Source organism: Platalea leucorodia, assembly GCF_965183815.1.
Source record: "Platalea leucorodia genome assembly, chromosome: 10".
NCBI lineage: Eukaryota > Metazoa > Chordata > Aves > Pelecaniformes > Threskiornithidae > Platalea > Platalea leucorodia.
In genome coordinates this window covers 24,841,579-24,864,644 of record NC_138832.1, presented here as the reverse complement: position 1 = coordinate 24,864,644, position 23,066 = coordinate 24,841,579, and the positions used below count along the sequence as shown (strand labels likewise).

Here is a 23,066-nt window from a genome sequence, read left to right as displayed (position 1 = left end):
TGCAGCCCACACTGGGAGAGAAACCCACCGGCTGTGGGCAGGCCAGGTTCGGGCAGCGGCTGGACGAGGCAGAAGGCCCTGCCGACTGGTGGGTACCCAGGGGAGCCGGAGCAGAGGGAGGGTCTCTGAGCTCCCCCAAAGCAGCTGGGATGGTGCTAATGGGAAGGGGAGTGATAGCATGCGCTCATCCCGGGAGCTGCTTGGCAGGCTCTGCCCCCCAGGCCCGGGGACAGGGATGATGTCTGGCTGTAGGGAAGCGTGCGTGGTGGTGGGAAGGAGCTGTGTTTGCTCCTTAAAATCCTCCAGACCTGCCTGCACCGTCTGGTCTGGAGGTGGCAGATCCATCTCGTACCGCATACGTGACCCCCGCGCAGGCGGTTCGTGGGTGCACGTCAGCTCCTGCTTTGTGCAGCGTTGCTGGCACGCCAGGCTCGCCTGCACCCGAGCGGTTCATCCGTGCATGCGGCGCATTTCGGCTGCGCCAGGCTCGCCGCCTGGCATCTTCGCCCTCCGCTGTCTCACAAGCAGCCAGGCAGCATCTCGGACACAGCAGACCCGCTCGCACACCACATCGTGGGCAGGCACAGCCTTTCCAAACGTGCCCACGTCGCTGCCTGAGCAATGGGCCCGGATGCCCAGGAGTTGTTTGCCAGAGCTGGCAGACCGGCAGAAGCTGCCAGATCGTTTCCTGAAGTGGCAGAAAAAGGCTCACAGGGATTTTCTGCTGCAGCCAGCAGAACGGGCAGCAGGAGCGTGAAGTGAGGCTAACGCACACCTGAATCGGCAGCGGGTGCCTTGGGGCTGTTGGAGAGTCACTGCCAGCACCAGTGCCCCTCCTGCCACAGCCCACGCCAGCTCTGCGTGGCCGTGCAGCCCTGGGGATGTGCAGACCCTCTTTGCCAGGTTCGGCCGAGCCCAGGACAGGCTGTGGATGCCTACGCTGAGTGCGTGGGAATGGCTCGTTTCATGCTTACGTGGAAAGCCCGAGGGCTCCCAGTGCGGGGGGCTCGGCTGGAAGAAGTCAGGCAAAAGGCTGGGGGGGATTTGTGCTGGCTCCGGGTTTCTGCTCAGCCACAGGACAGGCGTAGCAAGAGGCGAGGGCAGGCTGGCAGGATGCTTTGCTGCCCCACAAATGTCTTGCTCCCCGCCTGGGACTTCTCCAGCCCATGGATAAGGGGAGCCCCCCGGCAGACCCAGGAGCTCTGGGCAGGCAGCGTGGGGCAGGTTCGTGGGTCGTGCCGGGCTGCATGTGGTGCCCGTCGGCGTGTGCCACCTCTGCTTTGGCGATGGTCTCCTAAAGCCTTTCCCCAAGCCCCCCGGGAGCTTGCCTGAGCCCGGTGCTCTCGCTGCAGGCCTGGGGAGTGCTGTGGGGCCGTCCCCTCCCTGCAGAGAGGCAAGGGGGGCTGCTCGATCCGCCCCAGGCTGGAGTCCGGAGCAGAGCCCTTCGCCCGGCTGCCTGATCCCTGATAATTACAGGAGAGGGGAGGCTGGCGCTGCCCGCGGCAGCCCACGGGCTGGCACTGCCCGACAGCGCAGGCAGGGGGGTGGCACCTCCTCTCCGGGGGTCCCACCGATTGCGCCCCTCATTGCAGCTCCCGGGACCTGCCGGAGGGGTGCCAGCTGGCAGCCATGCCGTGCGGGGCAGGCTGGCGGGACGCTCCGGCCCCGCTCCGTCTCCATGGCTCCGGCATCTGTAGTGGGGACGTGTAGCTATATCTTTAAGAAGGGCCTGGGCTGGGGTGGGAGAAGCGTTTCCATCCAGCCTTTCTCCCAGCAAACCTGGATCGAGTTAGCGTTAGTGAGCCAGCGAGCGGCAGAGTTGGCGCCGTGGCCGTTCCCCCGCTCCCAGACGGGGTAGCTGCCAGCTCACCCCGTGAGCAGCCGGTGGGGTGCCGGGCAGCTTTCGTCCCCCGTGGCCACGGTCCCTGCAAGGAGGGGAAGAGGAGGAGGCAGAGCTGGGTACGTAGAAGTTTTATCCTCCTCCCCGCCGGCTGGACTCACTGCCCTGCGCCAGGGAGGGGGCCGGCAGCACCGCAGGAGGAGGGCAGGGAGCAGGGTGGGTGCACGGCGCGGGATGGGCTGCTGTCTCCAAAGGTGGGTGCTGGCAGCGGGCAGCTCCAGGGCTTGCCCGCACAGCGGGGCTGGCAGAGCCGCCTGCTTGGCTCCTTTGGGCTCCTGCCCTCACACGCCGAGATGGGGATGGCGGGATGGGCCAGCTGGGCGCCTCGCCACCTGTCACACGAGGCGGGACGCACTGATGGTGACAGCGGGCAGAGCCCCATGGCGGGATGCAGCGCCCTCCGCTCCCTGTGCCCAGCCCTAGGGCTGGATGCGTCCCCCCTCTCCCTCCCCAGGGACCCCGTCGGGAGGAAGGTGGCCAGCGTGCCCCTGCGCTGCTGCCCGCTCCTGCCGCTGCGGGCAGAGGTGCTGGGGGATCCGGTGGCCGTGCGGGGGGAGATGCCAGTGCCACCTTGCACCCCATGCCTCCCGCGAGGGGCTCATAAGTGACACGAACTAGTGATGGCATCACAGCACGTGGTGGCAGTCTGGCTCTGCGCTGGTTCTCTCCTGCAGCAGTTTTGGGGCGCGTTCAGCTTTCCCGAGCCAGAGGAAGCTCTGGGTGACTGGGGGTGCGGGTGCAGGTCGTTGGGGTGATCAGGGCCAGGGTCCCTGTGTCCCCTGGGCCTGACCTCTGTGCGGGCAGCAGAGGCGTTGCAGCTTGTCCTGTGCTGGTGGCACAGTGGCCATCAGAGGACCCTGGTGCTGAGCCCACCGTGTGTTTTCCCTCCCCTGAGCAGCTGGGAGGGCCCAGAGCAGTGGTCCTGAGCCTGGAGAAGAGCCTGGCTGTGTCACGGCCATAAGCCAGCTGGGCACCATGATGCCGAGCTCTGGGGCTCGGGCGCGCAGGGTCGGCACGCTGGTGCAGCGCTCGCAGGACGTGCCTCCCCCCATATGCCCACCCCGGGCACGGCTCGGTGACGGACTCCCGCAGGCTGCTGGGGACGCGGCTGCTCGGCGGGAGCAAGCGCAGCTGCTCCGTGGGCAAGCCGGGAGTACGGAGGGCACCGCCGGCGGTACCCCATCCCAGGAGGACGGGTTAGTGCCCCGTGCAGCTCCCGGGACACGAGCAAGGAAATATGTTGCTGCGCTGGAGGAATCCCAGGAATGCAGGACCCGGAGGGGACACGAGGTGGCACGGCAGTTTCAGCCCAGCTTTTCAGTCGCTGCAGGCAGAGCCCCTGCCAGGGCCAGGCAGGCCTCGCCGGGGCAGCTCGCAAGGCGGGAGGCCACCTTCAGCGGGGCGAGCGGAGGGGCTGCCAGGCGCGGGGCTCGGCCTCCTGGGCTCTGCCTTCCAGCTCGGCGGCCGTGGCCCCTCCGGCACCCGCTCCGCCGGGACGTGGGACCCCCTCGGGGCCCAGCGCAGCGCTGGGAGCGACGCGCGGTGCTGCCCGCTCTCCGCAGCACCCGTGCAGGGCTGAGCAGCCCTGGCCCTGCTCCCCCAGCCTTGGCCTGGCCCCGAGCCGTTGTTCTCCAATGAGCTCATCTGCCTCGCTGGTTATTATTTTTTAACATGGTCTCTTGGCCAGAAAATAATCAGCTCGTCCACTTAGCAAGTGTTTATGGCTTCTTCAAAGAAGCCGCTTTCTCTGCCAGGAGAGGGGCTACTTTAGAAACGGAGAGCTGAGCCGCTTCCCACACTCGGGGCCGGACGGAGCCGCCGGCGTGGGCTTTTCCCCAGCTCCACGCCCGCAGCGGGCGGCTGGGGCATGCGGGGGTGCGCTCGGCCGCTCACACCCTCCTGCCTTCACAGGCCCCGTCGCGGAGCGCCCCTGTGCCGGGGTGGGACGGACCCTCCGGGAGCCGCTTGGCAGCACGCGGGGAGCTCGCTCGGGCTGCAAGAAGCGCGCAGTTGGGAAAGCACAGGGGAGCTGCATGCGCCCAAAGGGCTCGGAGGAGGACACGCGGTCTAGGGCTTCACCGCAAGAGGTGACGAGTAGCTAGGAGCGATGAGTAGCTTGCTCGGTTCCCTGGGATGGGGTGCAGAAGGACGGCCGTGCTGTCAAATCGTGGACCCCACAACCCATAATGGGGCCATTTGCAGAGGTGCCGCTGCAGCCTGGCTCGACACCGCGTGCCTTGGCTTGGCTGGGGGCTGGGGGGAATGGGAGAAAAGGTTTTCTCGATGGCATTTCTACAAACCACCCCAGGCTCGCCTCGGCCCTTCGTCTTCCTGGAGAGCACGGGGCGGCCAGGGCGAGGTGGGAGTACGCCTGCGCTGCCCGCGGCTCCTGCTGCGGCCCCACTGCGGGCTGTCCCCGCGAGCCCAGGCGCTGCCGCAGCCCTGCCCCGGCGCGGGGGCACGGCACGGGGCCGGGGGTGCCACCGCGGGCCCCCACACCCCTGCGGCTGTCACACCCACCTGCTCCCACATCAGTCACACAAACCGCTCCTTGCGCCAAGTACTGATCCAATTTGTGGCTGTTTCCATAACAACCTCCCAGCGCTTTCTGGTCCTTTCTGTCGCTACGCGGATGCTGAGCTTCGGCGTGTAAGGGATGCTCCGGCCTGGGACGGAGCGGCTGGGCTGAGCCATCGCCGAGCACCTCTGGCTCCTGGGTGCAAAGGGCCATTCCCTTGCTGGAGGCCAGGGCAGACTGAGCAAGTTTCCCCCGACCTGGGTGGTTTTTTTCCCCATCAGAGCGATATGATGAGGTTTGAGCTGGGGGAAGAAGGAGCCCAAGGGCAACAGTAGATCCAGGCGTGCAGCCCTCTCGTGGGGGTCCCCGAGCGCAGCTCAGCCTTGTGCAGATGTGGCACTGCCCGGGATGCTCCGTGCCAGGGATGGGGCTGCTGGAGGTGCTGCCAGCCAGAGACCCCCCCGTTTCTCCTGCCAGAGACCCCATCGCCCGCAGGCCTGGCTCTTGCAGCATCCCATGGCTCTCACGCAGGCTTTCCCCATGGAGCGCCGGCCCCAAGAGCTCGCCCCACACCCTCCTGCCTCCCACTGCGCCACGGCTCAAGCTGCTCTCGGAGCTGCCGTGCTCGCGGCCCTCTTGCCTCCATCCATCTGCTGCTCAGCCTGCCACCCCGCAGGGCCAGCCCTGGCCCCCCTCCACCCCCAGCCCCATCACCCGGGGGGTGCCCAGCCCCGGTGCCCCCCACCCAGCCCCATCACCCTGGGGGTGCCCAGCCCTGGTGCCCCCCACCCAGCCCCATCAGCCGGGGGGTGCCCAGCCCCAGGACCCCCCACCCAGCCCCATCACCCTGGGGGTGCGCAGCCCCGGTGCCCCCCAGCCAGCCCCATCGCCGCGGGGGTGCCAGCCCCCGTGCCCCCCACCCAGCCCCATCGCCCCGGGAGTGCGCAGCCCCAGGACGCATCCCCAGCCCCATCGCCCCGGGGGTGCCCAGCCCCAGGACCCCCCACCCAGCCCCATCGCCCCGGGGGTGCGCAGCCCCGCGCCCCCGCCGCCCCCCGCAGCCGCCGCCATTGGGCGCCCGCTCGGCGGCCCCGGCGCGGCGGGCGGGCTCCGAGGGGGCGGCCGGGCCGGCGGCGGCCGCGGCGGGGCGGGGGGCGGCCGGTGCGGAGCGGAGCGGTGCGGAGCGATGCGATGCGGCCCGGCTGGGCTCGGCCCGGCCCGGCCCGGCGGCTCCTCCCCGCTCGGCGCGGCGGGGCGGCGCGGCGCGGCGGGCCCGGCGGCGGGGGAGGCATGGAGCCGGCGGGGAGCGGCCCGGGGGCGGCGGCGCTCTGACCACCTGGGCCGGGCGGCCGCGGCGGAGGATGGGCAACGCGCAGCGGAAGGCGCCGCGCAGCCAGCGGCGGGGCAGGATGCGCTCGGCAACAGGTACCGGGGGACGGGACGGGACGGGGCGGCACCGGGCCCGCTCCCCGCGCTGCCCCCGCCGCCCCCGGCCCCGCCGGCCGGGAGGGAGCCGGCTGCGGCGGGGGGGGGGGGGGGGGGGGGGGGTGTCGGCCTCTGCCGCGGCCCCCCCAGGCTCCCCGGCCCCCTTGGGTCGCCTGGAGGACACGGGAGAGGTCACCTCCGCCGGAGGCTTGGCCTCGCTGGCGGGGGCGGCGAGGGAGGGGGCTGGCGGTGGGGCCCAGCGCGGCGCTCCGGCGAGCGGAGCAGGTGCTGACCCGCAGCCCGAGCTGCAGGGAGCCGGCCCCGGGCGGCGGGGAGCCAGCCCCGAGCTGCAGGGAACCAGCTCCGACGATGGGGAGCCATCCCCCGGCAGCAGGAGCCATCCCCAGGCAGCGGGGAGCCAGCCCCAAGGTGCGGGGAGCCAGCCCCGGGCAGCGGGGACCCAGCTCCAACCATGGGGAGCCAGCTCCGAGCTGCGGCGAGCTAGCCCCGGGCAGTGGGGAATCAGCTCCGACGATGGGGAGCCATCCCCGGGCAGCAGGAGCCATCCCCGGGCAGCGGGAAGCCAGCTCCGAGCTGCGGGGAGCCAGCCCAGGCAGCGGGGTGGCCTTGCACTTGCTGGGTCCTGCCCAGGCAGGGAGCCCGTGCCTGCGTAGCCCCCTGCACCCCCAGCCCCCCTCTCCCACCGATGGCGAAGGTAGTGGGTGTCTCTGAGGGACCCCATACCACAAATTATCTAAGGCAGGCAGAAAGCCCTGCAAATCTGCAGGGGGCATTTGGGGGGAGCAGGGCGAGCGGAGGGTTCGCTCTGAGCCGGGAGCGGGCAGCTGAGCGCAGGTGCCCTCTGAAAAAGCTGGGTCGAACAAGCAGGCAGGACCTGTCCGGTCACTCCGTTGTCCCCACCTGGCTGGCCCAGGCAGTTCAGCAACCCTTTCCAGACACCCGGGACTCCGGCTCCCCTCCCTGACCCAGCCCAGCTCCTGGAAATGCCAGAAGTCCTGGGTTGCTGGGGTCTGCCGCGGCTCCCGGCTCAGAGGCCCATCAGATCTGTTTCCCCATGTGCCCTGGAGCACGGCATGCCGGGCTCTGCCGGCCCCGGCTCCCGTGCCCACTGCCCTTTGCCTGGCCGCTGGCTCGAGAGCCGGGACGCAGCAGTGCGGGCAGCAGCAAGGAGCTGCCAGCCCTGGGAGAGACCTCAGGAAAATTGCTTAGAAGCTGCAAGAAAATGGGGAGTGATTGTCACAGCCCAAGTGACTGTCACAGCTTAATAATTAGCGGGCAGAGGGGGTGGAAGTACAGCCTGTCTCTGTCTAATTTTGCAGCCGCCGTTGGAGTGATTGTTGCAAAGGACTGAAATGGGGCAAAAGAGCTTCGGGTTGCACGGGGGATCGGGAGGGATGCTGATCTGCTGGGTCCTGAGGGATGAAGGATGCCGTGCCAGCCGGTACCCAGCACATCGCCCTCGGCCCCCATCTCGCGGGGCATGGGAGGTGGGCAGCGCCTGGGCTGCTGGGCTCAGAGGGGCTGCGGGATGCTGGCCTGCTCCCCGCCTGCCTCTCCCACCCTTGCAACTGTCCGGTGCGGCTCGGAGTGGGACGGGAGCTAATCGCGCTTCTGCATCTTCAAAGGGATTCTTGGGAGCTGCAAATCGCCTTCCCAGCGCTGCCGGGAAGGGCCCAGGGGGGGTTGTGAGGCCAGCCTTTGCTCCGAAGCTGGCTCATCTCTGTCCTCGGGCGCAGGGAGCGTCTCCCCACCAGCCCGGAGATCTCCCGCAGATCTTCCTCCCGGTGCCTGGCCTCCCCTGGGGAGACAACAGAGCTGCGCCTGGCTGCTGGGAGCAGGGAGGAATGGGATTTGGCACTGGACAGCTCGAAACTTATCTCGGGTGTGAAGCTGGGGCGAATACTTGGATGCTCCCAGGCCATTTAGGTTTGGGGCTGCTTGGACCGCCGTGGCTTGGGCATTCCTGAGCAGCTACACGCAGGCTTCCTTGCGGAGAGGTGACGTCGGGTCCAGGCTGGAGCTTATCTGCCAAGGGGAGGGAGCTGAAACTTGATAAGAAGCAGCCCTGTGGTGGGTCTGGGTCGCCGGCAGGGTGGGACGCCCACCGGCTGGGAGAGGAGGGCAGGGACCCGCCGTACCAGGAGGTACCTTGGCTCGTCTCAGGCAGGATCATTCTTCTGCCCCGTGCACAGGGCGAGGCGTGGAGGGGTCTTTACATTGGTGCCCCTGATCGTGAAAATCCAGCCTTCCTCGTGTCCCAACGGGCTGGGCAAGGCTGCACGAACCTGGGGCACGTGAACCTGAGCTCTGCCTGCTTGGCCAGAACGCGTCTCTGATGCTCCTCTAATGCTGGTGGGGGCTCGCGTCCCCCTGCGCCCCTTCCTCGCGCATCGGAAGGGCCAAGCAGGCTGCTCTTGAGCCCAGGATGCTTGCTTGCAAGCACGGCAGTGTTTGGAGGGGCTTGTTGGAGCAGACAGCATGCTCGTAGGCTGATGGAACCAATGTGATGAGTTAGCAGGTCTCTGTGCCCGCTGGTCTGGTGGGGCTGGGAGGCAGCTCTCCAGTTATTGTGTCTGTCCTTGGCTGGCACGATAACCGCAGAACGGGGTCCTGGAAGAAGCACCGGCCATTGGGGCACGTCTCCTTGTCCCCCCGTCTGTCGGAGCCGCGTGCAAGTGCTGCCTGGGTTGCTGGGGGAAAATGAACTCTGCTGGTATGTGCCGTCCTTTACCCATCCCGTCATTTGGGTCTGCGGCGTGGCTGGGTGCCTGGCGCCAGCCCCTGGCAGGGCACGTGCTCCCCGCGCTGCCCCAGTGGCCCCAAAGCCACTTCCCAATGTAAGCCAGGGCTCGGGGCTGCGTTCCCGTCTCTGCTGCAGTCCTGGCTCCCAGGGGCCTCCGTCCCCCGGGAAAAGCAGGCTCAGCTTTACAAACCCCCGGGGCGCTGGGAAAGCGGTCCCCGAGGAGCCTGTGCTCGCGGCTTTTGGAAGGAGCCAAAGCGAGAGGAAGCTCTGGGCGTTCTTGCAGCTTCCAGGGGAAAGGCAGGTGAATTCAGAAAGGCCCCCACTTTTTTTAGCTAATAAGTGTAGGGAGGCTGGGGGGAGAAGGCAGCTCAACCCAACCGGGAGGCAGCGGCAGGCTCCGGGGAGCTGTTTTCCAGGTGAGGCTGCCGAAGGCCAGCTGGGACATGTGGGAACAGCCATGCTCTGCTGGGGGGGACGAGCCAGCACGCACTGGTGTCCCCCCAAGTCACTCGTGGCTTTCAGAGGGTGCCAGCTGCTGCTCTGGACGTGGCTGGGGGATGTTTTGGCTCCATGACTCTGCTCGGCCGGCGGGAGCCCAGCTTGTCCTTGCCATGGCCCCCAGGACCCCGTCCCCTCTCCGGGCGCTGCAGCAGGGATGTACGGAGAGAGGGGCGAGCCCCTCCGCCCCGACCCACCACCTTTGCGGGACCCCCGGGCGAGCCGCCGGCAGGGTGGGTGACCGAGGATGGGCTGCGCAGAACCGCGGCCCCTCCGCCATCCCTCGCCGGGGCCGGTGGCGGGGAAGGAAGAGGGGCCGGGGCTGGGACAATGGGCTGTGGCGCTGACTCAAACAGCCAGTTCCTGGTCGCTTCCTCTCCCGCCGGGCTGGAGGCGGCCGCTGGAGGGGAAGGCAGAGGAAGCTCGCTTCTCTCGGCCTGTTTTTGAAGCAAGGGCTCCTGGGCGGCGGGAGCGAGCACCCTCCCGCCTGCGCCCGCAGCCATGGCCAAGGCGGAGTGGCTCCTGGCGCCCTGGCACCGGGGAGGTAAGGCAGGCGGCACGGGCAGGGGTGGGCAGCGGGGCAGCCTCCTCCAAGAGGAGCGGGCAGCGAGGGCGGTGGAGTTTGCAGGTGCCCTCACTCTGCAGGGCAGGACCCCGGGTTGGTGCGACCTGTCGGGCACGGGGATGCGGAGGCTGTCGTCTCTGGAGGCCGTGCAATAGGGGTCGGTGCTGTCTGGCAGTGTGGCGCTTGTCCCACCTTTCCCAGCCTGGCCTCGACTGTGCTGTGTCCCCTTCCCTTTTAAATCCTTGCTGCCGTTCCCCAGCCCCTTGGGCATCGTTGTTCTCTGACAAAGCAAGAGAAGCACGGAGAACCCCTGCCCGCGCGTCCCGCTGACCGCTCCTCAGGCCGGGGCTGAGCCCTGCTGGGACGGATCCTGCCCAGCCCCAGGGTGCTGTACCCTCCTGGCAGCTCTTGCTTGCCAGCAGCGGCAGGAGTGGGGACTGCAGGAGCGTGGGTCTGCCCACGTCGCAGTCAGCCGGGGCCCTCGCTGCTCTCGCTGCCCTCGCTGTCACTCCTGCTGTGGCTGATTTCACGTCTCGGGCCCCTTTGTCCTGGGGCCTGGCCGCGTTCCCCTCTCAGGCGACTTCCTCGCATTGTCCCGGCCCCGCGGAGTGTAAAACCAGCCGGGCACAGGGGAAACGGTGCTTTCCTGGAAGCACCCCTGCCCGGCGAGGGGCTGCAGCCTCTCCGGCACAGGCAGCCCACGTGCCTGGGAGAGCTGCGAGCGCTGCCCGGGGCATCCACGTGCCGCTGAACCGTCCTGGCCAGGCTGGGGACATCATCGGGGGAAGGTTAGCGGGCAGCTGGCCCCGGCCGCCCTGTGCCCGGGGGTCCCCTTGGCCGCGGTGCGCGGCGATGCTGTGCCGGGGTGGCAAGGACTGGCTGGGGCTGGCAGGTTGCCATGCCGGGTTTCCTGAGGCTCTCAGGAAAGGCTCGTGCCTGGGTTTTTTGGCTGGGAAGCGAGGGTTGCGATACGAGGAGGAAGCCAGGCTGCTAGGGAACCATGGCAGGGCTGGGAGAGGGGCTCCAAGGGGTCTGATCCTGCCGCCCGTGGCTGATGGCTTGCTGCAGGGACCTGGGTCCAGCCAGGCTCTGGGGTGGCAAAGGCAGGGTGATGGGAGCACCCGCGGCCAAGCCCCGAGCACCCCCCACCAGTGCTGGGGCTGCCGCTCCGTCCTCAGGAGCGTCGGCTCTCGGCCCCTTGGCAGGGAGCGGCGTGAGTTCATCTTGGCCGGCTGCGGTACTGGGCCAAGCCCCGCTGCGAGTGCGGCAGCGGGCAGTTCCCGTCCCTGCAGCACGGGCGGATGGCGCGCCGGGGCTCCTCCTGTGCCGGGCTCACCGGCCAAGGCCCCCCCCACAGCACACGCGCCTCCCCTGCCTGCCAAAACTCCCTGGCGGGGTCCCGGCTCGCGTTGCTGGAGCCGAACGTGCCCAGCGCAGCTTTTGACCGGTGGCCCCCGCCCGGCACCCAGCCTCTGCACCTGCCGGGCTCACGGGCAGTCACCAAGCCAGCGGTGCCGCGGCTCGCGGGGACTTTGACCGGCGTCAGCTGTTCCCCTGTCACCCTGCTGCCACCGCGGCACGGCACCCCCCTGGCCTGTCTGTGTGGTGTCACAGCTGACGCCATCCGTGGGGAGCACACGCGTCCCCTCCGCTCCTGCCCTACACAAGGCTTGAGGTGAAGCTGATGGATCACTTGGGATCCAGCTGGAGAAAGAGGGCATTTATCTGTTTTACTGGATCTCATCACAGGGCCAGGCAGGCAGAGTGCCCTAGCGCACTGTTAACACTGAGCCCTACTGATGAACAGTGATGTTATTGGCTGTTTTGCTGCTGATGGTTTTAATAGAAACCTCTCACGTAATCCAGCCTTCTCCCCGTGAGCTGAGTGACCCTCACAGCTGCCAAACCCACCACCCCTGCCGGCAACTTCTGCGGTGCCGTTATCTCCTGTCAGTACAAAAATCAGCCGATTGCATGTTAAAAAGGGAGCGTGAGAAGAGCCGAGAGCCTCGGACAGATTCGGTGCAGCAGGGTGGTGTTATTCTTCAACGCCCCATGGTCCTGCTGGGCACCTGCGCGGGAGCACGCAGACCTGCTGTGCAGGGCAACGTCGGCGTCCTGGCATGGGCACCCCTCTAAAAAGCTTCCAGCCCCTCTGGCCTCAACCACCAGAGGGTCAAACGGCCGTAAGGGTGGCCCGGCCTCACTGAGGGCTTGGAGATGTGCCCGCAAGGCATGTGACGGAGGGACGATGTCCCGGGGAGTGTCTGGATTTGGACAGGGGCACGCTCCAGCCCGTGCGCGGTGAGCGCTTGTGGCAAGGCGGGCAGGTCCGCATCCCAGCGGGGCAGCTGGACCGGCGGGTCCGAGTTCAGCGGGGGGTGAGCTTGGGACAGGAGGCGCTTTCTGCGGCCACTGCCAGCTCCCGCTGTTTGCTCTTTTCTCTTCCTCTCCGCTCATCGCAGAGCAGCGTGCGCTTTGGCTCCGTACCACAGGGAATGTCATCAAGCCGCACGCGCCGGCAGCAAGCAGTCACGGTGCCGGCAGCGGGCCGGGGTGCTCGCTCGAAGCCGGTGGCATATGTTGCCGGCACTGCGACGCATCGGCTCCTGCCGGTGGGGTTTGGGTTGTTGTTGGGATCAGTCTCAGCCTCCAAGTTTGCAGTCCTCATCCTCCAGCGTGCTAGGACCGGCGGCGGCGGCTGGCTTGCCGCTGTGCTGATACCCGTTGCCATGGCTGCTCTGCTAATGGTGCATCGCCTGCTGCTGCCGTTACATCACTCCTGTGGTACCTCTGCATCGGCAGCGAGGAGCCGAGCGGCACCGTCTGCATTGCCGACGCTGTCCGCTTGCTTGGAGCGAGCTTGAGAAGGAAAAGTTTGGCAGCAAGCTCGAGCAAGAGGCATCACCTCACGGGAGCTTCGGCCTGAATTGAAACAACTCCTGATGGCTTTGTCGAATATCTCCCTGTGGATTCGGGATGCCTGGGCAGTAGGTAAAGAGGGATGCTGGTGTGGAGCGGGGCTGACTCGGGCAGATGCTCATGGAGGGCAGGTATTCTGTGCTCTGCAGCTGGGGGTCCTGCAGGGACGCTCTTCTCCCAGGAGAGCGTGAAGCTCAGCTTCCCCTTGGAGCAAACTCCCCTTGGCTTCAGCCCCGGTCCTTACGCACCCACAGCGGCGGTGGCGTCCCAAGCCTGAACACTCGCTCGCGCTCAGTAAGACTCTGCAAGCTGTTGCAGAGGTAGCAGCACCCGCTGTGACTGATGGTGCTGGCTCGCACCCCTGCCCAGGGGTGGGGGGCTGATGCCAGCAGGGAGCTGGAGCCAGCTGCGTGCGGGGTGAGCCCCCCACCGCCAGCCGTGCCTCAGTTTCCCCCCAGCAGCAAGGCTGGCCAGGCTCAGGTCAAGAGTGCTGGGGGTGTGGGATGGAGCCCTCCAGCTCTGCTCTCCCAGGACACCCTTCGCCTCCCGCAGGCATTTGCCACGGGGCAGGGGCCCCTCGGAGGCATGTCATATTTTGAGCCTGTCACCGATAAGCTTGGCAGGAGGGTCACTGCCAAGGGCAGCAGGCTCTGCTACGGCTGCACCGTTCCCGCCGGTGGCCATGCCCCAGACATGCTCTCGCACCCAGCCTGCACCGGGCCGCTTCCCAAAACAGCCCGGCCCTCAGGAGCACTGGCAGCAGCACCGCTTGATCAGCCCCTGCCGCGGGCTGGGCTGCTGGCTGCTCGCACCACATCGCGGAGCTGCTGTGAGGTGCCGGGCTGTGAGCGGCTGCCGGGGCTGTGCCCAAAAAACCCTCTGAACGGCTGCTCCCAAGGAGCAAAAGCCAAAACATCAGGGTGTTAGGCTCGCTCTTGCATGCAGGGTAGTGCAAGCACAGTGCAGCCCCTCGGGGCACAGGTTTGGGGTGCCTGGGCCGCGGGAGGGATGCTTGGCTCATCCGCCCTTTCCCACCCCTTCTCCTCCTCAGCCGCTGCTTCTGCTGGGAAGATGAAACCAGCCCTGCCAGCGCCTCGGCGATGCCTGCGCCGCTGCCTGCGTCAGCTCAGGACGGCGCCGTTCGCTTGCGTTCTAACGGGTGGAAAGCCCTGTAGAGCAGGGACCCCCCGCGCTGCCCTTTCCCCCTTTGTCCAGTGCCAGCTGGCCATGCTGCCCTCTCTTCCCTGCCTGCAGCTGGCGTGGGCAGGGCAGGGTGCTGGGCCCCCATCGCCGGTTGCCTGCGCCCGCTTCCGCTTCGCCCCAGGGCGGCCCCGGGTTTCGGTGCTGCGGTTTGCCCACGTGGTCGGAGCCCGCGGGGTGGGTGCCCGGGGGTGCCCCGGCAGCGGGGCCGAGGCTGCGGAGGTGAGCTCCCGTCCTGCGGCTCCGGGGAGGGCGGTGGGGGGCTGCCCCGGCAGGGTGCTGGTGCCGGGCAGCTCGGGGAGGTGAGGGCGGCAGTGGGGGGCTGCGCTTTGGGGGTGTCCCCGAGTCTCGGGGGGACGCCGTGTAGCTGCTGTGGGGTCTGCGGGGGTGGTGGGGGTGGCCACTGGGGGACGTGGGGGCAGAAGGCGAGGAGCATCGGCACCCGCCAAGGCCGAAGGCCGGGTCTGTGTGAGCCAGGCAGAGGGGTGCAGCGAGCCGGGGTGCAGGGTCCACCCTTGGGGTGCGCTCAGAACTGGAGGGGCAGCAGCGGAGCCCCACCTTGCCAAAGAGCGGGTTGGTGTCTGGGGTCTGCAGAGGTGAATGTGTGGTCCCTGACCCCCCCGTGCCCCCCCTCCCTTCGTGCAGCCCTGGAGGTCAGGCTCTCGGGGAGGTGCCCCGACCCTGCCCCGTGCCCAGCCGCGCTCCCAGCTCCCATCCCTCGGGGACAACGGGGCATGTGGGGCGAGCCAGAGGCCAGGGCACGGGGGTCGTCACCTCTGCCAGGACCCCCGGCCCGCTGGGGCATCGCCACCTGGCAGGCACCAAACGGGGAGGCGAGAGGAGGAAAAGCCACGTCCCCGTGTGAGAAAAGGGGGCTGCGCGCACCCGCAGCAGGGAAACCCCGTCCCCGGCTGCGTGGCGCTGCCCTCCGGGATGGGGCTCTGCAGCTGGGCGAAGCCTCAGCGTGGTTTACACACACACACACACGCCCCGACACCTCTTGGTTGATATGGAAACGAGTCAAATTATTTAAAGAAGAAAAAAAAAAAGGGGAAAAAAAGCCTGGTGTTAAGGCACGTCGTTATGGTAACACAAATTATAAAAGTAACTAGGCTAGGGACGTGGCACCTTGCTTTCGGGTGCTGGGCGTTGTGCAGGCTCTGCCGCTCGATCAGCGGAGCCGGGGGGAAGGGCGGGCAGGATGGCACCCGTGGGCAGCAGGGGCGATGCTCGGGGTGCAGTGCTGGCGGAGCCGGGGCACGGCTGACCCCACAGTGCGGGAAGAGGGGGACGTGGCTTGTGCAGGGGGTGCGGGGAGCCTGACCCCCTTTTGGGGCCGCTAGCCTTCGCCCAGGCAAGCGGGATCGCTGCCGCTGCCTCGGCTGGGGTCTGGCCTGAAGCAAGATGCCGCGGCCAGAGGCAGCTGCGTTTTGGCAGCTGGGGCGGTGGCGTGCTCGCTGGGGACGGGCACCCACCCTGCGGCCCCGCGGGCGGCAGAGGGGAAGTGTGTGTCACGCTGGTAACGGGAGCGCCTCGACCCATGGGGACGGGGAGGGGCACCCCCAGCGCCATCGGGAAGCCCTCGCCCCCTGGCACCCTGCGCTTGCCGCTCTTCCCTGCAACGTGCGAGCCAAACTCGGGATGTGCATCCCCCTGCCCAGGCGGATGAAGCGGTGCTGGCTGCTGAGCGGGAACGTCCCGGCTACCAGACAGGACGAAGGGACGTCAGACCCCGGTCCCCGGGGGTGACACCCAGCCCGGTGGGTGACACCAGGCACAGAACCTCGCGCAGTGCCCGGTGCTGACAGCGGCCGTCCCTCTGCCCACAGCAGGGGCAGCTGGAGAAGGATTAGCCCCAAATCCCCAGGGACAAGACCCTGGTCATCCACGAGCCCCCTGTTTAAAGCTCACAAACCCGCTCTCTGCCTTCACTGCCCAAATCGGGGCTTGGATGCGCTCGGCAGGCAGCGTGCCGGTGGCGGCACTCCCTTGGCTCCGGCACAAAACCGCGCTGGGTAGGAAACCCACATCCGCTCGGGGCCAGCGCTGCTCTGGAGTGGAGGTGCCGGGGCTGCAGGGGTTCCCACGGCAGAGCCTCTTTGCCGGAGCACTGCTCGGCTCCCTGCACGGCCAGCTCCCTGGCAAGCCCAAATCCTTCTCCTGCAGACTTTTCCACCCGTGTAGGTGTTTCAGGGGGTCTGGGCAAGTGCCCAGCCCATCCCCACAGAGGTTTCCTTCCCAGGAGACCTTTGTGGGGCGTCCACAGGCGCGGCAGGGCGCGTTAACCTTGCTGAGCAGGCTGAAACCAGGGTGATGAAAGGTGCCGTTTCCCCTTCGCTCCCTCCTTTTCGGTTGCAACTTCTGCTCTTCTGCAGCCAGGAGATTGCTTCACCAGAGCGTGCGGCGTTTCCTGCGCCCGGGAGCAGGGCAGTCACCCGGGGCAGCAAGGCTTGCTTCCTTCCCCAATTTCACCCTGCTCCCTTCCCGGCTTGTTCTGGCAGCCCGCGGGGACAGCGGCCAGCCCCCGGAGCAGCAGTGGTGGCGGCGATGGGGTCTGGTCCCACCCGGCAGCAGCCTGCCCGGGTGGCTTTGCTGGGGCGGGATGCAGCCACATCCCAGTCCCCGCGTTCCTGGAGAGACCTAGGATGGGATGAGTGTGCTGTGCCTGCGCGGCGTTGGCCGGCAGCCCGTGGCAGCGCTCACAGGGAAGCCGCCCGCCGCCTCCCTCTCACTCTGCTCCCTCCCGCTCGCAGCCACCTCTAACCTGGACCTCGAGAGCAAGAAAGCCGCCCACACCAAGCTGTCATGGCAGCAGCCGGTGAACGTCTTCCTGGCAGCCGGGCGCCCGCCGGGCATGGAGCAGCTGCACCAGGAGGCCCAGCTCAACCTCCAGAGCTTGCTGCAAGGTAGCGGGGCAAGAGGGGCCGGCGGCGGGCTGGGTGAGGGTGATGGGGACGGGCGCTGCCCTGGGTACACAACTGCCACGCAAACAGCGAGGTTGTCTCCCACATGCACATGTCCGAGCCGCTCCTCAGACCTCACCAAGCTGGAGAAGTTGGGTCCCGGGGGTCCCAGCCTCCAGCAGCCCCTCTCTGATCTCTGCTCCCAAGTCACTGCTGCGTGCGGCAAAGTACCTGGGGCCGAGAGCGGCCGCCGGGGCGCCCGCCAGCCCCACCGCGGCACCCGCCAGCCCCACCGTGGCGCCCGCCAGCCCCACCGCGGCGCCCGCCAGCCCCACCGTGGTGCCTGCCAGCCCCACCGCGGCATGGTTCTGCCCACAAGGGCCTCGGAGACCCGGCTGCCGATCTGTCTAACTGGATCAGTGTGGCCGTTGATTTTGTTTCCTTCCAATTTCTTAACCAAGCCGTCACGCGGCCTCGGCTCGGATGCTTTGCAGGCATCGATTAGATCAGCAGCCCGGCCTTCCCCCGGCTTGTAATCTCATTAACTCAGCCTGAGCAGACCTGGTTTCCGCCAGGCCATAACGACCGACATTAATTAGCTCAACAATTACAGGATGGGGAGACACTGAGTTCCCTCCTGGCTGTCCCCGGCGGGGCTCTGCTTCCCCGCCAGACCCCTGCTTCCCCGCCGGACCCGCCACGTCCCCGGGCAGCCCCCGGGGTGGGGGGCAGCTCCCAGCGCTGCCTCGGCTCCCCCCTGCCCTGGCGTTCCTCCTTGGGGTCTCCCTTCCCCACCTCCTGAGCTGCCGGTGTTGAGCAGGGACAGCAAGCCGGCCCACGGACAGACAGCCGGGACAGACGCACATGCCTTTGTGTTCCTCCTGCCCCGTGGACAAAGCTTGCACCCCCAGCCGGTGGCTGGAGCAGGGCCCCAAGCGCCGTTTCTCTTGCAGAGGAGTATGAGGAGCAGTACGCCGAGAGCAGGGTCACCGGGCAGACCTTCCGCGCCGCCGGCCACCTGCCCCCCGACACCCCGCCCGAGCCGTCGCCCCGACCCCCGCCCGCCAAGCGCCTCGAGTTCGTGCTTATGGTGAGTGCGGGGCGGCGGGGCAGGGTGGCACAGCCCCAGCGTCGCCCGGAGGAGAGCGGTTGGCACGGCCGGTCAGGCAGCGAGGCCGGGGGGGAGCCGTTTGTGTCCCACCCTCACCCCTTTGGTGGGTCACATGCCTTTCCCCCCGCAGCCCCCGACCCGGCGAGCAACCGAAGAGGAGACTGCCGGCACGACCGTGCTCGGCGCTCAGCCACCTGACGCCTCCCTGAGCCTCCCCACCAGCCCGGACAAGCAGCCAGCCTGGAGCAGGGCCTTCCCCCTGCCCACCGTGGAGGAGAAGCAGTGGCACCAGTCCTGCTCCATCCAAACCAACATCGTCCCCATCAATGTCTCGGGTAGGGCAGCACCCCCGCGGCGCGGCGGGGGGAGAGGCACGAGAGGCAGCCCCGGCACCGCGCCGGCGCCGGGGGGAGGATGCGGGGTGCAGGCAAGGATGCGCCGGCTGCGGCAGGGTGCACGGCAATGGGAGGGGGGCTGGGGCTGCCAGCCTGTGTCCCCGCGGGCCGGGCGGGCGCCGGGGGCAGAGCAGGGGACAGCAGGGCCACGCTGGCGTCTGTCATTCCTGGCCATCTCTCCTGCCATCCGCAACTTTGTGCGTCTGATCTGCTGGCCACGCCGTCGTCCGGTCTCTTGTTTCTGCCGTGCTGCCCAGCCAGCCGGTTCTGTTGTCACCTTGGCTCTCGCCGTGCTCCGTGCGGCCAGCCTGTCTCACCTGTCTGTCCATCTGTCCGTCCATCCATCCATCCTCACGGGGCTGCAGCTCCCAGCAGTGCGGTCCTGCCTGGTCCTTGCAGACACAAGTGCCACGCTCTGCCCCAAGTAGGAGCCTGGGGCCAGCGGCTGAGCAAGGTGCACCTTCTGCAGGCGAAAGACATCTTTCCGCCCTTTCCCTCCGCGATGGAGAGACGTGCCGGCACCACGCTGGTCCCTCTCCCCACCCTGCTGTTCCTCGTGTCCACGTGCCCAGTGTGGCTCAGCACCGCTGGCCCCATTAACAACGAAGCCCAGTGGTGCGAGGTCTGGCCTCACCCGCACAGACCAGAGCCTGTCACACGGAGCGGGGCCGGTCTCCACAGCTCTCCGTGCATCCCACCTCCATCTGCACCATCTCTGTCTTCCCACCGGCCGGCAGCGCCCGCCGTGCCTCCATCTGCCACGCAGCTCGCCCCGCATGGCTCACCACCCTCCTGCCATCCCGCCCTCCTGCCTGCAGTCGCCATCCCAGGCTGGGGGACGCCCAGGGGACACCCAGCGATGGAGGGGGCCGAGCCCCTGCCCCGGCAGCCCCTCCCGGCACCGCCACGTACAGCGTGTTTGTTTTGGCTACAGGGCAGCACTTTGCTAGGCACGCGAGTGCTCGTCACTCCCTGTTTAACACAGAGACCGCGATGAACCCCAAGTCCACCCTGCGGCGTAGACGGACCATTATCGGATTCCCTAACCTGTCCCTGCGAGACCAAGGTGACGGCAAGAACCGCGCAGCCACTTTCGTGCCCCGGCAGCGCCTGGGCAGGGCTGGCACCCACCGGAGCTGCCCTGACGGTGGGCAGAGCCACCCTGGGGGCTGGCGGGCAGCCCGCGCACAGACGGGCTCCCCAGGGACGCCCCGGCCTTGGGGCGGTAAAGGCCACCGCGCTGGATCTGCCCCCTCCTGGGGCACCGAGGTGCTGGGCACGCTGGTGATGCCGGGCTGGCCCTGGGGCTGGCATGGCATCGGGGACAGCCCCTTCACCCCAAGTTGGGGTCCTGCACACTTATGGGGCAGAAGGGCCACCGAAATTTCTCCTAGTCACCCAGCCTCAGCTCCGGCAGCTCCTGCCCTGTGCCCACCCTCCCTGGCTGAGAGCAGACCTTGCCCGCAGGGTGCCGGGGCCGCGGGGCACGCATCCTGCCTGGGTCTTTGCTGGGGCTGGCGAGCCAGCCTGCGCCGATGTGCCGAAGGCGCTCGCGCAGCTGAGGGTGGCTGCGGCACTCCCGGCACGGCCACAGACCAGTGTTGGACCCCATGGGGACAGCAGCCATCCCGCCTCAGAGCCTTGTCGTGCCGTCCCCTATGGAAGGTGTAGAGAAACCGGAGCCTCTTCTCAGAGGCAGGTAGGGACAGGAGGAGGAGAAGCCATGGCACCAGCTGCACCAGGGGCAGTTGTCACTGGGTAGGAGGAAGGTTTTTCCCCATGACAGTGGTCAAACCTCCAAAGGTTGTCACGGCTCCTCCCCTGGAGACGGTCAGGCCTCAAGTCGCTGCAGCCTTGAGCATCCTGGTCTGCTGGATGTGCTCTGAGTGGGGTCCCCAGGTCCTTCCCCGTCCAGGCTGCTCTGAGATGAGGTGGCACTGTGAGCCACTGCATCCCTCCCCGACCCAGGCAGCGATGCCTCGCTCTGCTCTTCCTGGTCTCCATCTGCATCCCCACCACGGGGCAGCATTGGGGCAGCACGGTGGTCGCCGTGGGGCCGATGTCCCCATGGATGGAGACTCCTGCCACGGCTGCTAAGTTGTCCATGGCATGTCCCAGCCAACAGATCCCAGGCTCGAGGGTTAGCACAGGCCAGGGACTGTCCCCAGTTGGGTTATGGCCACACCAATACAGGGGGTAGGAGAGCATCTGGTGAGAGGGTGATGACCCGTCCCCTCCAGTCCGCCCAGGAACATTTCGTGCCTAGGCAGAGATGCAGCCCCAGAGATCGGCCACGGGGTGGGACCGGTCCTGGCCCCACGGCACGCGGGGCAGGACTGTGCCACCGACCCGCTGGCAGAGCGCAGCGGGATGATGCTCACTCGGGCTCTGTCTCTCCTTGCAGGCGGCACCAACGGCCCCACGTTCAACACGCACGCGCCCATCGCCGAGTCTCTCTCCTGCAGCTTTGTGCCCGAGGCCGCGAGCGGAGGGAAGGCGCCCCAGGAGATCAGCCCCCGCCAGCCCCTCTCTGCCCCGCTGAGGAAGACCTTCAGCGACCTTGGGGCCCGCTGCTGCCAGCTGCCCGCTGCCATGGACAACGCGGCCACCCCCTGCGCTGGCACCTGCAACGGGCCGCAGGGCACCTCCTTCCCCCCGCCCTGGAGCGCCCTGGGCCACACAAGTCCCCCCAGCCCCGCCACCGGCCAGGGCAAGGGGCCCACCTGCACCTCGCCGGGCGGCTCCAGCCCGTCGCCCAGCCCGGGCTCGCCTGCCGCCGCCGCCTCCTTCTTCATCGCCACGGAGGAGCACGTGGGCAGCAATGGGCCTGGCTCCTTCTCCGGCACGGTGCCCGAGTCTCCCCCCAGCTCCGGGGGTGGCCAGAGGTGCGAGGGCCGGGAAGCCAAGGTGAACTTCTTGCCGGGAAGCCAAGGGGAGCCGGAGCCGGTGGCGGAGCCAGTGCGGCTGGAGGTGGAGCGGGCAGGGTGCTGGTTCCGCGAGCGGTCGCTGTCGGTGCCCACTGACTCAGGCTCCCTCTGCTCCGTGGACATCGCGTACGCCGAGACCCGGCGGGGCAGCGCCAACTACGCCCTGGGCTACCCCAGCGCCAGCTCCGAGGGCAGCACCAGCACCGACAACGTCTCCCTGGGGCTGGAGCAGGAGGGGCAGCGGCGGCGGCGCTCCAAGAGCATCTCCCTCAAGAAGGCGAAGAAGAAGCCCTCGCCGCCCACACGCAGCGTCTCTCTGATTAAAGAGGGGCAGGATGCCGACGCGGGGCCCGGCTTGGCGCTGCCCAAGGATCAGCGACCCAAGAGCCTGTGCATCCCACCAGAGCCCCAGGGCCACCGGCTGGTGCACTGCGACCCCCAGGGGAGCGCGGGGAGGGAACCCGACGGCACGGCCGCCCCCCACCAGTGGCATCTCGCGGACTGGAAGGCTGGCGATCCCTACCGGTCCCTCTCCAGCTCGAGCACGGCCACAGGGACCACGGCCATCGAGTGCGCCAAGGCACAGGGCAGCTCCGAGTCCCTCACATCTCCCTCCGTCTCCAGGGCCACGACACCCTCACAGCTCTCTGCCGAGGCGGACCTGAAGACCTCTTCTCCAGGCAGGCCCACAGGGCTGATGTCCCCATCCAGCGGGTACTCCAGCCAGTCGGAGACCCCGACTCCCACCGTTCCCACCTCCGCCATCCTCGGGCACTCCCCGCACCAGGTGCGGGTGAGGCCGCTGGTCCCTGAGAGGAAGTCCTCGCTGCCCCCGACATCCCCCATGGAGAGGAGCCCCAAGTCCAGGCTGTCCTTCGACCTGCCGCTCACGCCGCCTGCCCACCTCGACCTCTCGGGACTGAAGATCTCCCTGAAGGGGAAGACGAAGGTCAGCCGGCACCACTCCGACTCCACCTTCGGCACCAAGCTGGCCCAGAAGACCAGCCCCATCACGCCCATCATGCCGGTGGTCACGCAGTCCGACCTGCGCTCCGTCCGCCTCCGCTCCATCAGCCGCTCGGAGCCGGAGGACAACGCCGACGGCCCGGAGCACGCCGAGGAGCTGGCACGTGCTCCCTGCCTGGGGCCAGAGAGGAAGGTGAAGCCACCCGTGGCAGAGAAGCCGCCGCTGGCCAAGCGGCCCCCGAGCATCCTGCCCAAGCCCCCAGCTCTGCGGGAGGAGGGTCCTCTGTCCCCCACGTCCCCGCCGGGTGCCACCACCAAGGAGAAGGGGCTGCTGCAGGATGGCTTCGTGGTGCTGCGGAAAGGGGAGCTGAGGAGGGGTCCGGGGGAGCCCCCCTCACCACTGACCCCAGCGGGACCCCGGCGGCTCTCGCAGGGCAGCCTGGAGGACGAGCCGCGGCCGGAGCGGAGCGGTGCTGGCGAGGGGGAGCGGAGGAAAGCCAAGGTGCCGCCACCAGTGCCCAAAAAACCCAGCGTGCTCTACCTGCCGCTCACCCTGGCCCCATCGCAGCTGGGAGCTGGCATGGGGGACCAGGTGCCCACCCCCAGCCCCATCATCACGCTCGACGCCGACCCCACCTGCTGCAACCCCGACGCTGAGGACCCGCCATCCCCAGAGGCCCAGGGCACAGCACAAGCCGGCGACCCCGCCTGGGAGCAAGGTGAGGGTCTCCCTGCTCCTGCAGTGGGTTTCACCCCAGGGACAGGGGTCCCCCCGTGCCCGCACAGGGCAGTTCACGGCTGCCTTCCCCTCCCCATCCACAGGCAGCTCGGCGGAGGCTGGCACGGAGGAGAAGAGCTTCGCCAGCGACAAGACGGCCGACTCCATCGCAGAGGAGGATGACGACGTGTTCGTGACGTCCCGCACCACGGAGGATCTCTTCACCGTGATCCACAGGTAGGGCTGGTGCGTGG

The 23,066-nt window shown here is 68.2% G+C and overlaps 1 protein-coding gene across 3 annotated transcripts in view; it reads left to right on the top strand.

Annotated features, from left to right (window-relative positions):
• NHSL2 (NHS like 2) overlaps positions 1-23,066 on the top strand; it is a gene marked incomplete at its 5' end in the record, with an annotated part of 33,946 nt that overhangs the window by 7,416 nt on the left and 3,464 nt on the right. The window contains 7 exons of one of the 3 annotated variants that reach the window (XM_082323351.1): positions 9,592-9,649; positions 16,546-16,698; positions 17,649-17,785; positions 17,937-18,141; positions 19,136-19,267; positions 20,606-22,813; positions 22,917-23,049. In XM_082323351.1, coding sequence (XP_082179477.1) covers positions 9,607-9,649; positions 16,546-16,698; positions 17,649-17,785; positions 17,937-18,141; positions 19,136-19,267; positions 20,606-22,813; positions 22,917-23,049 — 3,011 coding nt within the window. Of the gene's footprint in view, positions 1-9,591; positions 9,650-16,330; positions 16,699-17,648; positions 17,786-17,936; positions 18,142-19,135; positions 19,268-20,605; positions 22,814-22,916; positions 23,050-23,066 lie in introns of those variants that run through there. The other 2 variants (XM_082323350.1, XM_082323352.1) reach the window with 2 other exon arrangements.